At 39.8% G+C, this 22,846-nt stretch overlaps 2 protein-coding genes across 2 annotated transcripts in view; both read left to right on the top strand.

The window, feature by feature from the left end:
* The window catches only part of LOC113582380 (claudin-1), a 4,987-nt gene extending 1,300 nt beyond the window's left edge, over positions 1-3,687 (top strand). The window contains exon 4 of the mRNA XM_027018115.3: positions 1-3,687. This exon is cut by the window's left edge and continues 147 nt beyond it. Coding sequence (XP_026873916.1) covers positions 1-13 — 13 coding nt within the window. The 3' untranslated portion in view covers positions 14-3,687.
* An 863-nt stretch (positions 3,688-4,550) lies between these two features.
* p3h2 (prolyl 3-hydroxylase 2) overlaps positions 4,551-22,846 on the top strand; it is a 38,021-nt gene continuing 19,725 nt past the window's right edge. The window contains exon 1 of the mRNA XM_027018107.3: positions 4,551-5,158. Within this exon, the coding sequence (XP_026873908.2) occupies positions 4,745-5,158 (414 nt within the window). The 5' untranslated portion in view covers positions 4,551-4,744. The remainder of the gene's footprint in view (positions 5,159-22,846) is intronic.

Here is a 22,846-nt window from a genome sequence, read left to right as displayed (position 1 = left end):
ACAGTATGTTTGAAGATCTGCAGCAGCTTGGCCAGTTATTTAAGACAAAAAACCTTACTGAGAAGATGTGAAAACACTACTATTAGTAAAAATAGTGACTGATACTGTATGTAGATTCCCAAATAAAAAAATAGCCACAAACGTTATTGGTATTTAATGTACGGTTATTGTTTATAAATCCTTAATGTTTGTATCTTAAAATGTAGACAATTTTATCTTTGTATTGTTGCATCTGTATAGAATCAGATTTTGTCCACCCAGTTAATGAACTTTGGTACCAAGATGGACATTGCTTTAACAAATTTTATTAGTGTTTATTCAATGTATGAAACATCTATAATCTTTAGATATGAGTATCTTGTAAAGTATATGATTATGTGAAAAAAAAAAATATTGAAAAACGTGATATGCAAAAAAAAAAATTGAAACAAATAAATGCCAGCATACACTAAATGTGAAGTAAATGTGAAGTAGCTAGTGTGTATATACAGTAAATATTAATTGTGTATATAGAGTAACTATATTTTCACTTGGGTTTTTTGTTTTTGTTTTGTTTTGGGGGGTTTTTTTGGTTATAATATTTTGGATGTAATTTATCATGATTAATCATGGCCAATAAACAGGTCTTAGCATTAAAAAGAAATTCAGGATACATTTGTTCATTATTGTTGTATAAGTGATTATGACAATTTGTATTCTTTTATACTTAAAAAAATGCTTTTAAGTGTGATTTATATATTACATTATTATTTTATTCTTTTTGTATTTACCGATGTTGTCACAGTCAACCTCCCTGGCATCACGGTTCCCACACCAACGCTGTTTTTGTTTCATTCCTGGTTATGTTTCCTTGTGCTTCCTTGTTTTGTTTCGTTCTGTTCTTTCCTTTCTTGTATCCCTGCCTGCAAATATGTTCACCTGTGTCTTGTTAGTCTTCATCAGTCTCGGTATTTAAGCCCTGTGTTTTGTTTCCTAGGTTGGTTGTTGTTTTGGTTCTGTGTGTAGATTTGGTATCGCTATTTCTTGTCAGATATATTTTTGCTTTGCTCTTGTTTATGCTTAAGTTTTCTAGTTTACCTCCCCAGTATCCCATGTTGCCTTGCATTTGGTTAAATAATCTACTTGCTACATGCTTTTAGTTTTATTAAAGTCATTCTGTATTTGCATCCATTTTCTTGTTTCAGTCAACTCCAGCCTGCACACATTATAGAATAGCCGACCATAAAAGGATGCCGCGGAGGGATGTAGCCAGTATCATTAAAGAGGCTTTTGACATCCTCACATTACAACTAGACTACAGAGGAGAAACGTTTAAGGAGGATGGAAGCACATGGGCTGGCGGACACCTTGGACTGGCTCAATGAAAGGGAAAGTTCCAAGGTGGGAGAGAGCTGGATCAGGAGTATTACAGGGGATACTAATGCCCTGCTAACCAATTATGGTAAGGGTCCACAATGGAGTATTTTGGCCCAGCCTCCTGGGTAACTCCTTTCACCAGAGACTGTAAGTGTTAAGATTAGCTGGAAACGGCACAAGAACAAAGGATCTAAAGTCCAGCCTGAGTCAGTCCCTGTGTGGAGGCATCCAAGTATTTTGGGGTGGGACTCGATGCACCTGTGTCGGGTTCTTAAGGCTCATCAGGCCTGCCCCATAGGACATGTAGGGAGGTCTGTGGGCCTGAGGGAGAGTGCAGGGGCTGTTCTTTCTTTCTGTTCCCCTATAACACAGCCTCCAGACCCTGGCAAGAAACACGCCGGCCAGCCTCTGGACCCCAGCGTGGTTGTGGGCACTCACGCTGTGTGCCATGCTCCTCCGGACCTGTCAGATTTGCCGCTGATCATCACCACACCCCTGGACTCCTTGTCAGCAGCTGCCGGGCATCCGGATCCACTGTCTGCAGCAGCTGCACCTTAGGGCCTGCTGCTGACCAATGCAGTGCCCCTGGACCCCTTGTCTGCAGCAGCTGTACATCTGGACCTGCTGCCAGCAGGTGCTGCATTGCCGGACCCCAGCCAGACTCTGTTCCCTGTGTGGAGTACGCTGCCCTGCCAGTCCCTGCGTAGAGGTTGTTGGTCTGTCAGTTCCTGTTCCCAGAGTGGAGGAAGCTGCTTTGCCAGTCCTATCCCCATGTCTCCTGTCAAACTTGTCCCTGTGGTCACTCCTCGAGGCTCTCCTGTACCCCTAATGTCTCCTTCAATTGGGCCTCCTGTGACTCTTGGGATTCCTGCGGCCATACCTCGCAGCTGGTCAGTGACTCCTAAGGCCTCTATCAACCACCCAGACCCCAGTAACTCCAGAGGCCTCTCTGTTGACCTCTCAGACCCCTATGGCTCCTTTGTCTATGCCTTATGATTCTCCTGTAACTCCTCTGCTCCCTGAGGCTGCTGCGCCAGCCCCTACAACCCAGTTTTCTTCCCATCACCCATTCCTGGCACTGTGGTCATGTCTGTTGTTCCTATCCCTGTTCCTGCTGTGCCTGTTTTCATTTTGGTATCTGCATCAGTTTCTGTCCCAGTACCCATTAATGTGTCTGTTCCTGTACCTATGTATGTTCAATCCCTAATTCATTCTGTTCTCCAGTGTACTGTCCAGTCCCCAATGGTTGAGCATCTTGTCTTGTCTGCTTTGGCTCCTTGTTCTTTTAGGTCTGTTGTACATCCTGTGTCTGATCTTTGCCCAGTCCCAGATCCTGTGTTTGCTCCTCATTGTGTGTCATCGCCAGTCCCAAGTCCTCATATTATCCCTGGTCCTGTGTCTGCTCCTCATTGTGTGTCATCGCCAGTCCCAAGTCCTCATATTATCCCAGATCCTGTGTCTGCTCCTCATTGTGCGTCATCGCCAGTCCCAAGTCCTCATATTATCCCTGGTCCTGTGTCTGCTCCTCATTGTGTGTCATCACCAGTCCCAAGTCCTCATATTATCCCAGATCCTGTGTCTGCTCCTCATTGTGCGTCATCGCCAGTCCCAAGTCCTCATATTATCCCAGATCCTGTGGCTGCTCCTCATTGTGTGTCATCGCCAGTCCCAAGTCCTCATATTATCCCTGGTCCTGTGTCTGCTCCTCATTGTGTGTCATCGCCAGTCCCAAGTCCTCATATTATCCCTGGTCCTGTGGCTGCTCCTCATTGTGTGTCATCGCCAGTCCCAAGTCCTCATATTATCCCTGGTCCTGTGGCTGCTCCTCATTGTGTGTCATCGCCAGTCCCAAGTCCTCATATTATCCCTGGTCCTGTGTCTGCTCCTCATTGTGTGTCATCGCCAGTCCCAAGTCCTCATATTATCCCTGGTCCTGTGGCTGCTCCTCATTGTGTGTCATCGCCAGTCCCAAGTCCTCATATTATCCCTGGTCCTGTGGCTGCTCCCTACCTTACCTCGTATTCGCTGCCAGATCCTTGACTCCCCTTGACTCCAGCACAGGTTCATCTGTGTCTCTTGTTAGTCTTAACCAGTGTCCGTATCTAAGACCCATGTTTTCTTTCAGTTATTGTCAGTTATTTTGGTTTGCTTGGTTGTGTGTAGATTTGGTATCGCTATTTCTTGTCAGCTATATGTTCGCTTAACTCTTGTTTATGTTTAGATTTTCTAGTTTACCTCCCCAGTGTTCCGTGTTGCCTCACGTTTGGTTTATATTCTTTGATTTTTGTTTGTACACACTTTTAGTTTTATTAAAGTCCTTCTGCATTTGCATCCATCTCCTTGTTTCAATCAGCTCCAGCCCGCGCACGTTACAGATGTAAATTCTTTTTGTATTTTAAATATTTTTTAAAACACTATATATACATTAAAGGCTGTGTAAAGTAAGTTTATTATAATTATCATATATTCTCAGTATATCACAGAATGCTTGCTTATATTAGTGGTAATTGGAAAGGATTTTTTTTTTCCGTATCAATTAATTGTGATTTACCATGTAAAATAATGTATATGAAAAATATTCTTTAAAGTTATATATTGAAAATGTTCATATTTGTATTTATATTTCAAATGATATTCACATGTCTGACCTTGTTTAAAAAAAAAAAAACAAAAAAAAAACCTAGTCAAAAGAAAGCCCCGAATTGCGCGTGATTATAGATGGCAGAATCATGTCAGCATCCGAACTCTCCCTCTAAATTCGTCCTGTAGGGGGAGACAATGTCCTCCAAATGAAATGACCAAACGCGTTCGTGAGACGCAGTGCCAAGTTAATTTATGCGTATAGTTAAATGCCTACGAAGCAGTGAATGGTTACCTATTGGGTTTTCGCATATAGATATTAAAACCAGACATAAATTAGCCTACAACAGCACATTGAATTGTATTCTCAGACTATTGCATGCACATAACTAAACACTTGGCTTTGTAGCTATAGCATAACTACACTAAATTTGTCATTTTATATTTACATTTAGTCATTTTCCATTTTTGTATAAATAATAGTAGTGATGTAGCAGGCTGTACAAATTAGTTGTCTACGTAACAGGGGCTGTTTCTCTGTCATTTCCTACTTTTTAGGTGGGGAGGAGTCGATTTGTACTCCGGTGGGGGTGAGGGACGTCACAGATGTCCCCGGTTATCGGTCCTTCAGAATGATCAACAGAAAACATGGACTGGTAAGACGGGGGCGTCTGCATTTTCTTCCGCTCGTAACATATTACGAACGTCTGACGGTACCTGACTCTCTGAAACACAGACTTTGAAGAGCACGTGGATTTTACATAGATTGTTCTCAAAGGCTTTCCACGCGGGAGCACTCGCGTAGAAGATGGATGTAAACTTTGTGCAAATCGGCGGCGTTTTAACAATCATCATCCATACAGTCCTGCTGTCATCAGCCACACTTGAGCCTTATGACTTACTTTACCACAACGGAATTGAAGCTTTTTCCAGAGGTGATTATACAAATGTTGTGCGATATATGGAGAAAGCGCTGAGGAGTTTCAGTGAAGTCCATGAGACCAAAATACGATGCAGACTTAAATGCAAAGATCAACATAGCCTGGACAGGTTTCTAACGGACCTTCAATTATTTGACGTAATTCTTCGAAGAGCCGCGTGTTTAAATGACTGTACTGAAAGAAAAATTGGACCTCAGTCTATGCATAAAGTTACCGAAGAAGTTACCCAAGACTTCAATAGAAGAGTCCCTTACAATTATCTTCAACTTGCGTACCAAAAGGTAATGAGAAATTAACAAAAATGGTTCATTTTCGATTCAGTTAATTGACAAAATGATCACCTGATTACTGAATGACGGTCTCTTAAGAAATGTTTGCGTGATGCTCAGAACAAGAATGACGCCATAGCGAGAGAATCGTCTAGACGGTGCAGTGAGCGGTGACGCGACTGCGGTTTTTAAAACTTCACATAACCACCTATATAATACTTCTATTGTATTAGCCCGGTTCTGCTCATTCTGTTAAGTAGCTATTAACTAAAACATATTCAGTAAAGATATTCGAGATTATTCGGGGAAATTAGGCTATATATTCACTATATAAATGTACGCAATGTTTTATTATATTAACATAACATTTTGAATAAGGTTGTACGGTGTAGTATGCCAAAGATTATTTTAATCAAGGCATTTCAATGACGTCTTATAAAGCTTACATTATTAGATGCTCAGTTCTCACTTGCTCACTAAGAGTTGAACATTAAGGAGGTCTTTGATATGGCAGCTCATGCCTGAGAAGCATTGTCACCTTGACTCCTTACTGAATTGGACTGGCCAAAAGCCTAATTCTCCATGAATTATAGGCATATATACACATACATTGCTTATTAGCTAGCAGAACATTTCAAACAAGTGTTTTTCACTTTTAGGATATAAGGTGATGAAGTGAGTTGTGCTCCAATCTACCCATAAAGAGGCCTGAAGGAGAAAGCCATTACTATAAATGGAATATCTTATGCTGGATCTAGGAATAGCACACAGAGTCGGGCATACATATATACACACACACACCTCCATAACCATATACACCACACCCCTCATTGTTTAGTTTTTATGAACTGGCATGATGGCAATATATGAAAGCAGCCTGCACTGCACTACATCTTGTATCAGGGCAGAGATCAGATGCATTCCTGGTTACCTTTCTAGGCAGAAGACGTGAGAAATAACCACCAGGGTTTGTATTTTAGGTTTGATGTTTGTGAAGGTAAATAACATCTCTACACTCCTGACATTCCAGCCTCAAACATCCCTCGTACCCACCTTGCCTCTCCCATAATGGAGCTTTCTAACCAGGCTAAAAGTTGCCACAGTCACCAACTGTTCCTCCTTTGACAAGCCTGTGTGTCTGAGCAGTTCACTCTGTGTATAATTGGACAAATATTTTGTTTTCCCCTCGCGGCATGTTTGCGTTTCTTAATGGAAAGACTCTGCCTTGTGATGCTGCCTTGTGCTAGGTTATGAATGGGTAATATTTAGGCCAAGCACAGCCGTGGTCCTTGGCTGGTTCCTACCTCTGCTGGGCAAACCACAAAAAGATCAAAGCACATAAGCATATGGTTTCACCTGCCTTAACTTGGGCCCTTCTGCTTTCAGGCATCCCCTAGAGCTTCTTTGCAAAAACCTGTTTCAAAACCTTAAAGTTTCAAGTTGAAGGATAATAATGGAATTAAAAGCAATTCTTCCCTATTGGCTTCTACCTGAATAACTGAAAAACATGAGCATGGTATTCTGAAGCCAATAAGCTTTTTGGCATCAAACTGAAAAAACCCCATCTGTGTCTACCATTTTGCTGTGAATGAACCTAAGGGGATACTTCAGTTGCATTACATGGAAGAGTTACTGGAAGAAGCCCAGCATAATTTCCACTGTCCTGTACAAGCAATCATGACATTGACATTGCTTTAGTGTCTCTGACAGTAAAACAATAGAAAAATGAGGATATTTGTGTTTTCAGTTCATGACCCAGCATTAATTATACATTTCATATAATATGCAGCTTTACCTACAACATGGCAATATGAAATGTACTTGAAATGTGCTCATCATTTCACACACAAAAATATGCTTTTTGCTGCCAATGGGGCTTTGCATAAAGGTTAAGATGCACTTGTGCTGCCTGGGTGCATGTGAGGAGTGTGTGCTGAGTTTCAGCAGTGAAGAAGTTGTTCGCCTATGATTGCTATCTGTTGTATGCAGCATGACACTTCCTGTTCAGGACTCCATCCACATGGCTTCCAAGCTGATGTGAGTGCAGCTGGAATGTAGGGCTACATATTTACTCATCACACATTAAATACCTCATCTCTATTACTGAAGGGCTGGTAAATGATCCATATAGAACCATACCAACCATGTTAAAAAGAGCCAAGTCCTAAACAAAGCTTAATGCATTTATATCCAAGGAACTATAACATCAAGAATGTAATGCTGATGCCTTGGTGTATTTGTTGTGAGCACCGTCTGAACTGTGCTATTGTAAAGAATAAACTCTACATAGAAGGAAGACTCGCCAGGAAAACATGTTATGACTTTCTCACTCACTAGCATAACAATGACATACGATACAACATTCCAGATGCTGAATTTGGATAACATTTACTTATGGTATTTGCATGGCTTCTGCTGAGAAGAAGAATAGATCTTCACTACATGTATTAAACAGATGAAACTACATATACTTCACTAACATGCAGCTTCTGTGCAGCCAATCATATCTTCTTTAACAGGCCACCCTCAAATACCATTGAGCAGTTGCGCATGCTTGGAGGAAAGTTTTTCTATGAACAATTTGTGATTCAAAAATCACCCTCACTGGTCTAGCATCACAAAAACCCCTGATAAGCATCTAAATGAGCATCATAAACAGACTTCCTGTGCATTGTTGTTAGATCCTGATTTATCACTAGCTGACAAATACTTATACAATTAATGCTTTGAATTGATAGATCCCTTGTAAAAGTGGGTTAGATATCTGAAGGCCTCAGGAAGGGATGTGAACTGGACTGTGAACCTCCCGAAAGAAAGGACTCTTGGGAATTTCTGGCATGGATTAGGAAAGATCCTGTTTTAGTGGAAAAATGAGATGAGGCAGCCAGACAAACATCTGCACTGACAAATGGCTGATTGGAGTGTGGAACCCTGTTTCTGTCACTCCTGGCTTATGCTGCTTTTATTTGGACTGCAGTCAGTCCATCACTTTTTCCACAGTAGAGGTCTAAGGTTCAGTGTTTTATTCAGAAGTAACTTTGCATAAATGTATATACAGGAATGTACCTTTTTAATCGTTTTCCATTCCCTTCCCTTGTTTCTCACATCCCAGACATCTGTTTTAATATTTTGTTTGAATTTGATGTATTGGATATACTGTATCTGAGTTTCTTTTCACAGCGGTCACAGTCTAATGTCAGAAACATTTATCTATATTGAGAAATTTTGCAGGGGGGACGTGGGTTTACAGATTTAGAATTTTAGGGATGGGATTTTCCATGATGCGTCATGTGATATCATTCTCCCTCAGTTTTTCACAGTGAACTAAGAATCACAGAGCTGGACAGTGTCTCGGCAGCCAAGATGTAACATGTCATTCTTTAATAGACAGGATGTGAAATAATGTAATGTCAGTTTTTTGAGCTGCCTTTAATCTAATCCTATAATGAAGGTGATTTTCCCAAGGACTAAGATAATTACATTTGTTAGACTCTTTTATGCTATTACATTTATGCCATTTAGCTGTTGCTTTTTATCCAAAGCTACTTATAATTATGACTGAATACAACTTAAGCAATTGAGGGTTAAGGGCCTTGCTCAGGGGCCCAACAGTGGCAACTTGGCAGTGGTATGGCTTGAAATGGCAATGTTCCAATTATAACTTAAGTACCTTAATCATTGCGCTCCCACAATTAAAAAAAAAACAAAGTGTAATCTCGTTTTATAAAGTAAATGTAGTACCTTGAGAAAAAATGTAAAGCGCATACACATTTTTTCGATAGGTCAAAAAAATCTTTTCACCTCTAAACAACAAAGTCTTTAACCCCATGTCATATTCAAATATAAATTTCTGATTGAATTGGCTAAAAGTGAAAAAAAAAAAAGATGTCTATACCCCTTCTACAGCACTGTGTCAGACCTGTATTCTGGAGGAAGGGAATGAGGGATTCTTGGGGTAGAGAATGGGGGAATCTGGAAGAAATGCATGAGGAATATCACTGCAGAGAGGGCTGTGGAAAATCAGGCAAATGCACCCTTTCTAATTGCAGTGTTTACACTTGTAACTTGATACATTTGTTCAGTGTGTTGTATAGATTGCATTTTTGTGCACTGGGTGGTGGTTGCCTTCATGGAAAATCAATTCAGTAAGCCCTCCTCCGCGCTGTTGATTCAGTAAGTCCTCCTCTGCAATGCTGATTTACTAACTCATTCTCTGAAGTGTTGATTCAGTGTGCCCTCCTCTACAGTGTTGATTCAGTGAGCCCTCCTCTACAGTGTTGATTCAGTGTGCCCTCCTCTACAGTGTTGATTCAGTGAGCCCTCCTCTACAGTGTTGATTCAGTGAGCCCTCCTCTACAGTGTTGATTCAGTGAGCCCTCCTCTACAGTGTTGATTCAGTGAGCCCTCCTCTACAGTGTTGAATCAGTGAGCCCTCCTCTACAGTGTTGAATCAGTGAGCCCTCCTCTACAGTGTTGAATTTTCTGTTGTTGGTGCAGTAGCAGGATCATGCATCTTGTGGTGTCACTGAGATAAAGAGGATGTTAAGAAGCTGAGATTCCACACTACCACAGTGGAGAGGGGGAGTCTGCTCTAAGAGTGTCCAAAACCAGTGAGTGTTCTGCATACCAAACTCTGAACATCCTGTGCTGCACATCCAGTGAGTATTTTAAAGCAACATTTGTGTCATAAAACTGATCTTGTTCCAGCTTTGCATATATGTGAGTACTTTGTACTCCCCCCTTTTTACTTAATCAAAAAGTTGATTTTTATTTTATTTAAAATTAACTTTCTTAACTTTCTTTTTATAGAGCAAAAACAACCTTTCATTAGCAAAAATATTTCTAATGCAATTGTTGCATGTTTGCACCAGCTCAGATGGGTAATGGAAGGCCATATCCTATTGATCCCTCCCTTTAAGCCATGTTGAAGTCAGTCTGGAGAATAACTCTACTCTCTTTCCCACTCTTCTCAATGATAGGAGTGTAGAAAGAAGAAGCACGTGGGGGGGGGGGTTGTAGCTGGGGACAGTTTTCTATACCCTTACACAGTCCTCACATACCCTAACATCTGATTCTAATGTTCTAATGAGCACACCTCTTCCCTAAATCTCACCAAGAAATTGCACAGCTGCCTGAAATCTACACATTAGTGCACACTTTAACAAAGGTTTTTTGTTTTTTGTTTTTTGCGGGGGTGTGGTGCAGTCATGTGCCTGAAGGAACAACAGTCACTTGTTTTCCGGCCCATAATTCAGTGTTATCCCCACACCAGCCCAGCCCCTGACTGTAGTGTTTTTTGTCTGATATTGTGTTGGCTGTTGAATAACTTGGCATGTGAAGCCTGGTGAAAAATGAGAGTTTAATTCTCTTCAAAAATTGTTAGATGTGCAAAAGAATGGTGCATTACTCTTTTTCTCATTTTATTCTAAATTGAATAAGTTGATAGGTCTCTTTATTAGTCATTGTTCATGAATCACATAAACTTTGAGCCACTGTTGGAAAATTAACACCTTTCTTGCTTAACCTTTTATTATTATTATTATAGTGTTCCTTACAGAGGTCTGATCAGTATGGGAGATTATTTTATATTTCGGTATAAGAGCACCCTCAGTGTTAGATTTGTTGTCACTTATAAAGACTGGATCTGATTTTTACACTGCCATAATCATATGAAACTGTGTCTCCATTTTAGTGGTTTAAGAGCTGAGTTGTGTCTTAATTTATAAAGTTGAAGAAAAACAGGAAATCCACTATGCGTTCATCTTGGCACTGCTTTGTTAGATTTTTTTGTCATGAAGATAAAGATAAATTAGCAATTGAGATTTTCTACCAGCACAAATGGTTTTGCAATTGTGTTTGTGCAATATGTTTTGCTTTGTACAGTGGGTTTATTGTCTGTTGACAATAGCTATAATGGCTAAGATAGTATCATTTTACTGAGAATAGAGGGAATGGATGCCAATTTACTTATGTTATAGTCCCTTATAACCTCAGAGTCACAAATAGTTGAGTCTTTCCATTCATGAGATTTCAACCTTCACACACTTTTTTTAAACCAAAAAACAATTTTCACAAGTTCTCTTAACAACTGGAATTATTGTCTGTTTCCATTTGTCAGATGAAGTTTCATTAGTGTTTTGTTTTACACCCTCACTGTTACAAGGCTTTCAACAAGCCTATTGGTAGACTAATTAAGCGATTTTATCCTAATTGTTAGGTAAGGTTGTTTAACAGTGGCCTGTTTATGATAAGAGATTTATGCACATTCTTTGCTATACTTTCAAAAAGCTAAGGAAGGCTGGAAGTGCTACTACAGTATATGCTTATATTGAAGGAGTCTGATAAATAAATATTTCATTCCATGGAGATATTAAAATTGTTTGGTATGGTGCTACTTTAAATCAAATGAATGTATAATCTATGATAGATTATAGAGAAACTATTATCAAATAGGGTCCAAAAATAAGTTTTATGCTAACAGGGTATTTGATTAGCAGGCAGCCTGAGTGCTGACACTGAGTTCTAAACACAGGCATAAGCTTGATTGTAATGGGAGGACTGAATATTGTCCAACAATTTGTATTTTGTGTAGAGAAACTTGTTCTGCCTCAACGCTAGTATTAGATCTTGGAGAATTACCGCAGGCATTTGTTCAGAACATTATTCATCATTTAAGATGACCAGTGTCTGCGAAGCGCTCAGCCTAAAGTAAAAAAAACGTTCAAGCCTGCGTTTCCCAGTTCCTCCCAATTCCCCCCACTGCTCTCGGTTTGTGTTTGCCCATCTCTGACCCACCTGAGTCATGTCCTCAGATAAGTATAAATCCATCCACAAGCTGAAGCAGGTGTGTTTGAACATGGAGAACTGAAAACTTTTCAGTGCTGAGGGCCTCCTCGGCTGGAGCTGGGAAAACCTAGATTTGAACAATTCCCTTATATGCCACCAACTTTGAGGCTGACTTACTAACAGTTTAGCCAATCATCCCTAGCATTAGCCCTCATTTAGGACACCATGTCTGATATTGTAAAAATAATCCACATAATCTTGAAATTGGGTAATTTAGAGTTTAACAGTGACAGCCTCATGTTAAGTCTGTTCCACACCCTGTGTTACTCATCCTGATTTTATCTTGGAAAATGCCTCCAGCATTGGAAAGTTTGTAAATGTTCAGAAGCGGAGAGAGGTTTAAGTGGAAAAAAAAATAAAATAACACAACCAATTACACACTGTAGTTATAGCCAAATGTTTTACCACTGTTGCTTCTCCAAAGATGGCCAAAGTCATCTTTTTTAATTATGTATATATACTAGCTAAAGTATAGAAGTAAAATGTGAAAGTTATGGTAGCTATTTAGAGTAATGCTAAAAAACATGATTCCTCTACCCTTTGGCACAGATTCTACATATCTCTAAAACTATTGGGTGCCATCTTGATAATGCCATTAGATGTATATTTTTCATGTTTTTTTTTCTGACGGTGTTGCAAACCTGACTCTTATGACTATCCCATGTTGACTTAGGTTATGGTGTTGATTTAAGGTACCAGTGAACCACAGACCTGCGCTGTCTGTTTTTTTACAGTTGCCCTGTGGGATCTGGTATTGAATGATGTGGACTGGATTTTGAAATAGAAAATGATAGTAAGGCAGTGTAGAAGCAACACAGTGTAGAAAAATTCAAAATTGACAGTTGCAAGAGCACTATGCTTAATTATTCAGTTGTATTATTTCCTTATCATGAATGATCTTCCATAGGTTTCACCCTATGGAAACACTCTACAACAAGTGTGATGCAAACAGGAAGGTGAAGTGACTGGCTGCAGTGTACAGTGATGTACGAAAGCTAAATCAGGGAGGAATTTTTACACTCCAGCTCAACGAAATCAGGTCTGTTTTTCATTCATCTTGAACAGACTGTTGGTCTCAGTCTGCAGGACAACACTCCGGTAGCATCTCTCCGCCATCATGTGTGTAGTTACACATATTGTGTACCTAGGACAGGAATAATGTGCCCTGTTAAGACCTTACAATTAGATGGTTCTGCCTGAAAAAAGACTCTCTTTTCACTTGGAACTCCCTTACTTAGCTGTTAGGCTAACCATTTTATTATTTTATTTATTGATTTATTTTTACTTCTCTGGTTAAAAACACTGAAATTATATGAAACGTGCACTCGAAAGGATACAGGTGTTTTACTGTACTCAGTCAGTTTTGATCAGTGTACTCAGTAAGTCAACTTTTATCAATGTGTTCGACTTGGTTATGTTCTCTGTATGGTAGATATGCCATGCAAGCTGTTCAGTGTCAGTCAGAGCTCTAAAGTAAAGCGGTGACTCTGGGAGACGGCCAGCCTGGTAGTGAAAGACTCACTTCACTGTTTAATAAGGCAGCAGATGTCAGATGTGTGCTGGTTTTAAACTGACCTTTTTTGTCAGAACGGCCAGTACTAATGTATTAAATAAAACTTTCCAGAAATGTACAATGTCAAAGCACTGCCTCTTAGTGCACCTCTTAAAGTTCCTTCCAAGAATTAATGCGGTTGAATTCGAAGATTAATGTGTTCACTCTGCCAATAATAATTTCAGCTCCCCCATTCGGAACGTGATGTGGTTAGCTCAGATGCCTGGGCGTGTAATAATTTGTCAGATGTTTTCCATGCAAGGCTCTCATTGAATTTCCTAGGGTGACTGGGTTTTATTCCTGCAATGTCAGGCTACTAGCAGCCTGTGATATAAGCCATGTCTAAAATGCTCTGTTGAGAACTGCTCCAGTAGTTAGGAGTCGTGATGTGAGCTGTATTCCCTCCATCCCACTAGCAGGATAGAGCGTACCACAGGACTACAAAGCTGTGGAAAAATCGGAAGTTCCTAAGGTTCCTCTGGGAGCTCTTTTGCCATTTTAGTAAAAATCATCAGTTTCCAGCTCTGCGGGGTGCACAAGCATCCTGAAGCCCTGAGACTGTCTAGACATCTGGGGAAGCATACTTGAATTTCATTAGTTTCCACTGTTGGCCTTGTTCGCTCTCTATCCTCATATCCTCCCTCAGCACTGTGTTACCTTTCCTTCTGGTCTAATTAATCCATGTATCATATGTACTACTTTGAGACTTACATCAGTTGCTGGGTCTCTGTCTTAGCATTCCTGTGGAATTTGGAGGTGCTTTTAACTGAAATATCTTTGATTTACAATACAGTCAAAAAGAGCGATAGAGCTTAGTGGTGTTGACAAGTGCTCAGTGTTGAAGTTTAACCTGAAGGGTTCCACTGGGAAATAGCAGTGGAACTCTGTGTGTTGAATTCTACTGCCTGTCCATTGGGATTGCATGCCAAAATCATAACAGTCTTCACCTTCAGATCACCTAAGCATGCAGAGCATTGGAAAAGCATGGACTCAACACATGTGTGTAACTTTGCTTTGAAAAGTGCTGGTGACAAGAAAACTGGGCGACGTAGTCAACTGTCCCTCAAATTCGCTTTTCCTGTAGGACATCAAGTCCTTGGGCACACCTGTTCACTGGACAGAAATAAGTGCTGAGAAAGAAAGAAACTCACGAAAGGTTTTATGGCAGCGTTAGTTAAGCCTATCAGTGTTGAACAATACAAGTATCCGCACAATTGTTTAAAATATGTTTGTAGTATAATTGTTTTCTATTTATTTTTATTTAAAAGAAAAAATTGGTTTAGTTTCATAAAATGTCATAAAAAAAAAAAAAATCCCATTATTTTGGAATCGTGTGATGAGCTAACATACAATTATGACTGTTTTCTGATTCTCTCAATAGGAACATAAGTTTTGTTTTATTAACTAAAACATGTTATATTAAATGTTATATAAACTATTATAACATGATGGAATATTTTCAGGGTACACTTTCAAAAGGTCATGGGGACAAAACCAACCATAGCCCTACCTCATAGCCCTACCTCTTATAGAGGGCATACGTGATGTTTAATTCACTTCCAAAACCATTAGTGCCCAATGGGCCTTGCACAGAAGCAGTGCATTATGGTGGTATAAGTATGGCTCACCTTAAATATTTGGAAATCCTCAGTAAAAGTCAAGCAGTGAAACATAACTGTAGCTATTAGCTGCTCTGTAATTGTCTTGCTGCAATTACCCCTCTTTAGACATGGTGCCTATCCTTGTGATAAGTCATCATTTATCCTTGTGATATGGTGCCTATCCTTGTGATGTTCAGGCTTGTAGAGTTTGTAGTGTCGTCTTTTCTCCTGGCTCAACAACCACACTTTAAAAAATTCTGTATTTATCCTGCCTCAACTCTCTGAGCCATATGTTGTGTTTTAAATTGTGGTGTTACTGTAACCTTGATGGTAAGGTACTCTTTCAACCAAGAGACTGAAAAAGTAGGCAATGTACTGTCCAAGGTCCTTACAGTTCCTTTAAGATCGTTGCCACACCTGATGGCATTGTATCAACAAAAGCAACCTTGACATTCTCACAGCCAGGGCATGGCTTCTCTCCTTAAAACCCTAATCTGAATGTCAGATGTTGTAGGGGTTTTGAACACATTCCATGAGTGCTCTGGGCAGCAAGCTCTTTGTTTGACCACATTCAGGGTTACTGAATCTGACCCATCAAGAGACATGGTGCTGACTGAGCCAGTTCCCACTCCTTAGTGAAGTATGATGTGAAAATGAGCTTTGCAGAGGGAAATCCCATCTCTCCATTTGTCTTTCTTCTCCCCAGTGTTGGCACCCCTGCTGTCTTGCCCTCTGGCCTATGTATACGTCTCACCTACCTTTCTGCCCTCCCAAGTAGAGGGTTTGTTTCAAAACAAAGACAGCTGCTCTTACAGAGACAGGTCTTGTGAGTGATAGGGAAACCTGTGTAACCTCTCTGGATTCAAGCCAGCACTGGTGCCATAATCAGAGTTTTTAAATCTGTTCTTGTTTGTAGCACAGTTGTGGTGTATTTCCACAACTTTAGGGAGCCTTTGTCACTGCTCTGTTGAGATGACACCACAGCTAAGAACTGAATCTAGTGAGGCCAAGTTACAAACACAAAATAGAAGACCAGCTGAACTTTTTAAAAAATCTCATGCTTTGCATCTTAAAGGTTCAAAGTGACCCAAATGAACAAAAACCACAACAGGGATTTGGCTGATGTAGCTGTCTTCCTGTTGAGACTAAGCTGTGTGCTTTGTAACTATTTCCCAACCAATCACCGTCACCGTGTTTGAGCACTTTGTATGACTCAGGGGCTTGTTTGAAATTAAGTCCTTCATGGGTGGCCATTTTGGGTGCTTCTTACCCCACTGTGAGAAAATAAAGCCACATTGTTTATAAACAAATCATTTAGAGCTTTTAAAAGGTCTTGGTCATTGATGGGGTTATGTGTTTTGAGCTGTTTGTGATGATATTTCTGCTTGAAGTCCTTGGCTATGTCCTATGAAATACTCTGGCAAGTTCCACTCTTCTGAGTGACTCATTTGGTGCCTCCCCATACTTGTGTTGATTAAGCCACCAATTTGTAACAATACTTGCAAATATTTCTGACTTTAAATGAAACATTCACTCAGTGTGACAATTTGGTTCAGTTATGTGGTGAAATTCCCCATCAGGGCATCAGTATATTAGAAGTAATTAAACTTTTAACAATTAATTTGCTAATGTTTCCTAAAACCTAAGGGAATTTGTTTCGTTAAATTTAGATCCAGATTATTTGCCGTGGCTCTCTACAACTTCCCATTCATGTATGTAGTAAAGCAGTCTATTCATAGGCAAAAGGTGACACTGATTTTCAAAATCCTGGGAGCATTCAGTCCATTGTTTCAAGAGTATGGAGTAAACATACATGCCAAGTGCTAGTTAAAAATGTAAAAATCCATTTTTATTACCATTAAAGGTATTACTATTATGTGACGTTGGAGGCACAGAGGAAGCGAGAGGCGATGTCGAGCTGATATGCTCTTTATTTTCCATGGCAATGAAAAGAAAAGAAAAGAAAAAAGAAGTCGCGCTCAATCTCGGATACGAGTAGAGTCGTACGGATGGGCACTCGTGGTTACGGCTGTTAATGCACAGCGTTCTCCCTCAGCACCTGTAAGAATTTAAGTTTGGCTTATTTGTCACATACATAGTCATACACATTATAACTCACAGTGAAACAGGTGACTGACAGCGGGGCAGGTAAGTTGTACGGTCCCTATCTGGAATGGGCGTGTCCCTCCTGGTATGGGCTGGCCTATCGTGACATATTAAAGGCCTTACATATATGTTTTGCTTATCTAAAATGGCAGAGGCTATAAATGTAATATTATATATTACATTATAGTCTATAAATGTAATATTATAGTATGTAGTATTCATAAAGTTTTTATAACACAAAAACTGAAAAGGATGTTAATGTTCAGGGATGAATTTTCATTCTGACATGTGACACTAAATAACTCAATCCTGCATAAAATGTAATTTTTAATTATGAGTTATATAACGTTCTGAGTTAAACAGAAGCCACAATGAGCTAGTTATTGATTCATTATGATTTGAAATTTAAGAGGGTCATTTAATCATTTAAATTTATCGTTTTATCCATGAGTGGGCCATCCATTGAACAAGTGAGAACATGCCTTTACCATTCTTTTTTCATGGGTAATTAAAGCTACAGAACATGCTACTGAGAGTTTTTCACCTGCCACCACTGAACAACTTTGCATTGAAATCGTAGTGCTCAAAGTCCTTGAGCTTATAAATGGCCAAGATGTTAGTGTTACTTTATTCCTCCACTGTAGCCCTGGGATAATTTACTCTTTACCAGAATAACTCTGGAAATGTGACTGGATGGTTCATCACCATCTTTTCTGGCATACGGTACTGCAGTTGCATGTTTCTGTAAACAGGCTAGTATGTAATGTTTCAGAGGGCCCACCAGAGATGATAAAAAATTGTAAGACTTGTCTTATTTTATGGATGCAGAGACCAATTTCCCACTCCCGTGCTACCCACACCTACCAAAACACAGAGGGGAGCCAGAAGATAATTCCCATTTATTGCTGGTTGTTGAGGATACCAACTCTCAAGAAACACCATGGCTGGGGAAATCCCCTGTCTCCTACTCCTAACCAGATAGGAAGTCTCGCCTGGGGCACTCGTCACAGTCAAAAGTGGAGTGTGACTAATGCAAACACATGCTCATCTGTTCCTGCGACCACACATTTGTGTTCTGTCTGTCTGTGCCTTGCCTGGGCCAGCAAGACTTTGTGTGTTTCACATCTTGTTGCTCCAGCAGAGTATGTAAGGAGTATGAAATGTCTCATTGCCTGTAAAAGAGTTTAAGGGGGTTCATGCAGGAGCTCCCTGCAGACATTATTTTTACGTGTCATGGCTGTATGGAATCATGGCAGTTACCTCTGTTCTAGAAAAGACAACTTCTTTAAGTGCAGATTTAACAGGACCTTCACTTAAAGACCCTTCACACAGGCAATATTTGGCCTACAAGCCTTTAAATATTGTAGAACTCAGTAAGTTTTTATCAGTTAGCACTACAGTTGACTCCTTATTCAACACCATTTGAAGAGACATGACAAAAACACATGAAATCTAATTTAGGAACAATTATTTTTAATAAAATACCAAAATGAGCTTCCAAGAATTTATTAACTTAGAAACAGTAGTTTCCAGGATCCGATATTGCATCTCTTTCTTAACATAATGGAAAAATATTTCATGGTGGCTCAAGAGAAATGTAAGTACAGGAACAGAAAATGAACCTGAGTTTGTGGAAATGGAGATTTAATGATAGAGCTTTTCTTTACTGAGGTCTCATTCTCCTTTGACTCACTGGCATAGCCTGTAAAAACCTTATATATTTTTAGACCTTATACGTAGCTTCTGCTTGCACTTGTTAAACTCTTCAGTAATCAAAATATATATAGCTATTTGACATTTTACTAGACATTTTGAAACTTTAATAGTTTTGGTCAGGTGAAAAAAAAACAACTAATTAAATGTTTTCTATATGCACAGTAAAGCCATCATGTTGGTAAGATGAAACCCAGCAGCTGATTTCCAAGGTGTGTAGATATGCCCATTTGGGTTTTGGACAGTTAGGATTTAGTGGCCTGTATGTGCCTTTTAAGTTAAGCTTTTAAGGTGAAAAGGGTGAAGAAATGTAAGTCATTTACTCTGCTTGTCTAATTAGCCCAAGAGGTCTGTAACCTCTCAAACATGCTTCTTCAAGCCAGCATGCACATGATTACCTGCCTGGGCCATCTCCATGGAGATGAGTGACTAACTGTGTGACGCCCAGCAACAGTTCACTGCAGTAATCAGGCAAGTATTTTTTGTGAGTCGTCTTGCTGTTTAATACAACCTATTCTGTGCATACGTTTATAATACAATGCTCTGAGTAATGTGAAACTTTTATTAGGTGTATTAGAATAAGCCTGGGATAAAGTGCTGTCAATCTCAGTGTGATGTTTGTAAAAAAATACTGCCAGATGTGGGAATTCTGTCCGAGTCCACGGAGAACGTAATCCACTCTGGTGAATATCTAAAACACAATATTTCCTACCCACACTGAGAAGGCTTACTTACATTGTAAGTCCAGAGCAGTACATTATATCTCATTATGTTGATAACTCAGCAAACACAGAACTGGGAAAATATCCAATTTTTGTGTTTAAAAAAAAAAGAAAAAAAAAGGTTCAACTGTATACTGCTCAGCTCCAGTGTGAGCTCTGGTGCACACAACTCCAAAGTTAGCTCTGGTGCACACAGCTCCAAACTTAGCTCTGGTGCACACAGCTCCAATGTGAGTTCTGTTACACATAGTTCTAGTGTGTGCAGACTAGGTAAATCTAGTGATGTCAAACATCTGTTAGAAATCTGTTTCTGAAGTTAAAATTACTGTTTGTGAAGCTCTGTTGAGAGGCCTTTCTTATGGCAAGTGTTAGGTTTTCAAAAAAAATTGCTTTTGGGGATCCTTTTTGTGTTTTTCGCCAAGTATTTTTTAAATTGTATTCAGGATTCTCAATTTGTTGGGGTTACTTGAAAATATATTTATTAGTATATGTCATTTTGGCAGTCTGGAAAAGTCATTTATCCATGCAAGTTTTAAGATAATACAAAGGAGGATAAAAACCAGACTGTCTGATTTCTCTTTGTGAAACATATGTTTTTGCTCTAGCTTTGTGGCTGAGGTCGCCTGTAAGAAAGACGAGAAAGTGTGTGTCCAATCATAGCTGATGGAGAAGCTGCATTTGGTGGCCTAACTGCTCATTTTTCCCCTAAAATGAGCTAATCACAAAAGCTCAAAAGTTTAAGCACAAAAATCCTGGGTTCTGGTCTTAGCTAACGCAAGAATGCAAACAAATGCACAGTCCTAGCCATGAGCAACTGGCTTCTATTAGGAGATGGCTTCTCAGTCATACAGTACCGTACCACCAAGTGACACCGCCAATCTTCATCCTTCTGAAAGTTTATTAGAGGAAGTTTATCAAAATGGAATAAAAAAAAAATGCAATAGGAAATTAGAAACAGCTCTACACGATGCCGAGCTCACACCAAAGCAATAAGTCCTCTTGTGCTGTTTGGCAGCAGAGAGTAACAGCCATAGCGAATCAAATTATTAATGATAAGACATGATGGAAAAGTAATGGAGTATGGAGATCAAACATATTTGAGAAACATGTGATGAATAGTCTATTGAGCAGTATAAAATAACACAGTTCAAGAAAACACATCTTTCCTCACTTCTCTTGCACTTTAGAACACCAGCTCAGTTAAATGTAGAAATATATAGATTATCCTGCTGTCAGTACAAATGAACAGAGAAGCATGTAACACATTAACTGGTCACTTGATGCATTGACTTGTGGTCAAAACTCACTGCCAATCATGACGTGCTCCTGTGATTATCCTTTTCTGCCTTTTTCCTAAGGCATTTTGTTAATATTTATTTAACGGATTACTCAGTGGTCATCAGCACGCATTATCAAGTCTCACTGTTGCGCTGTGGAAATACATTCTTTTTATAATGATCAGGTTGAACATGCACTGCACATGCTACTTGCTACATGATGGGGTGTTGTGAGATGACAGGTAATCTGCCTTGCAACCAACAATAAACCAGTAATATGCTATCAACAACCAAAATGTAAAGCCACGCCACACTTCCACTAAAATAACTGTATTGAATTGCTTCTTTTTACTAATAATTTGTTGAACATAAGGTGGCTTTGGGAACCCCGTGCCTTTTTTTGTAGGAGACGCACAACAAATCTCAACAGGCATGAGCTTTGAACCAACTGCTCTGTTTCTGTTCACCATTACAAGGCTCACAGAGAGGGTCAGCCTGCTGATGTCATCGTCAGGCAAAGTCGCGTCCACACACACCGACCCCCCCTCTCAGTGGTGCTAGATTTTTTTTCGCCAGCACTTCATCATTCTTCTGTGTGCTTTTGTTCCCCCCCATAAACTCAGTGCAAACCAAACTGGACATAATTCTTAGAAGCACATGCCTTTCTCTGGCCCTTTTCTGCAGCACAGGGCCAGCTAGAGAATTTCTTTATTTTATTGTATGAGCCCACCTGCTTTCCCTTCCACTCTTCACAATGTGCTTCGTAATATTCCAGGCGGGTCTGCCGGACCTAAATGATGGATTAGCCCCTCTTTTCTCGAAGTTGGCTCAGTGCGGAGGCGACCTGAGAGGGAGGTTTAAATCGTTAGCCACTAGGCTGCATGCTGGCTGACCTACAAACCACATGCTGAGCATTCATTCATGCCTGATAGGTGTAAGATAACAAGGGGAATGTTTTAAAGGGGCATTGGGAGGGAAGGAATTAAATTAGAACTTTAGCAAGTTTCATAAGGTTTTGAGTGTCTCCCCCGCCCCCCAGTTAATGAGTATTTGAATTCTTGGAATACCCCAGTTTAAGACTTTGGATTTGTTAGAATTAAAATTCTGAATCACATGAATGACCCGATTGTGCATTGTGTATTGCACATTGTACAACATGGCTGCATTCCAGAGAAAGGTGATTTTATTTTACTGTTGGATGTACAGATCTGGTTTTAAATAGCCATTTTCTGTCATGCTTTCCGCATAAACTAAACCTTACATCATAAATCAGCATGTTCACAGAGCAGGTGTGAAATCACTGACACATTGACCCCTTTTCCCTGCTTGGCGTCCTCATTGCAGTCATTCATCATAAGCCAGTGGAGTTCCAATTAGCAATTATGAGGAATAGTTTTCTGCGCCCACCACAATTTACCACGCTGTTTCTTAACTGACTGTGTTTTATTAGCACCAGCTGGCCAATGATGGCTCCACCTGGGCATTTGTTTGGCATTTGGAGGATTACTTATGTTGTGTAGTTGCTGCACACTGTACACATTTTCTATGGCTGGGAGATAATAGAAGTAGGTGCTCTCAACCTTAGAAGTAATATGTCCCTGTTGGTAATGGTGAGACGTGAGAGAAAGCTTCGTTTTCAGGCCTGTTAAGATTTGGCTAGTTTGTATCACTCATGGCTGTGACTGACCCTTTTTGTTTTCCCATCCTCATTTCTGTTATTTTTTTAATCCTTAATAGCTACTTGCCTTTCTTGTCTGTGCTGGACCTCTATAAAGCAAACAAGTTTCTGTGTACCTCTTTTCCCGCGAAGAAAATAAATGGAAATTTAACAGAAACAAAGCACAAAATAAATATATATATACACACACACACACACACACACA

The sequence above is a fragment of the Electrophorus electricus genome, chromosome 26 (genome assembly GCF_041902795.1).
Source record: "Electrophorus electricus isolate QZ-2024a chromosome 26, ASM4190279v1, whole genome shotgun sequence".
NCBI classification, from domain to species: Eukaryota; Metazoa; Chordata; class Actinopteri; order Gymnotiformes; family Gymnotidae; genus Electrophorus; species Electrophorus electricus.
The sequence above is the reverse complement of the archived record's forward strand: the minus strand, read 5'-3'. Positions and strand labels throughout refer to the sequence as shown.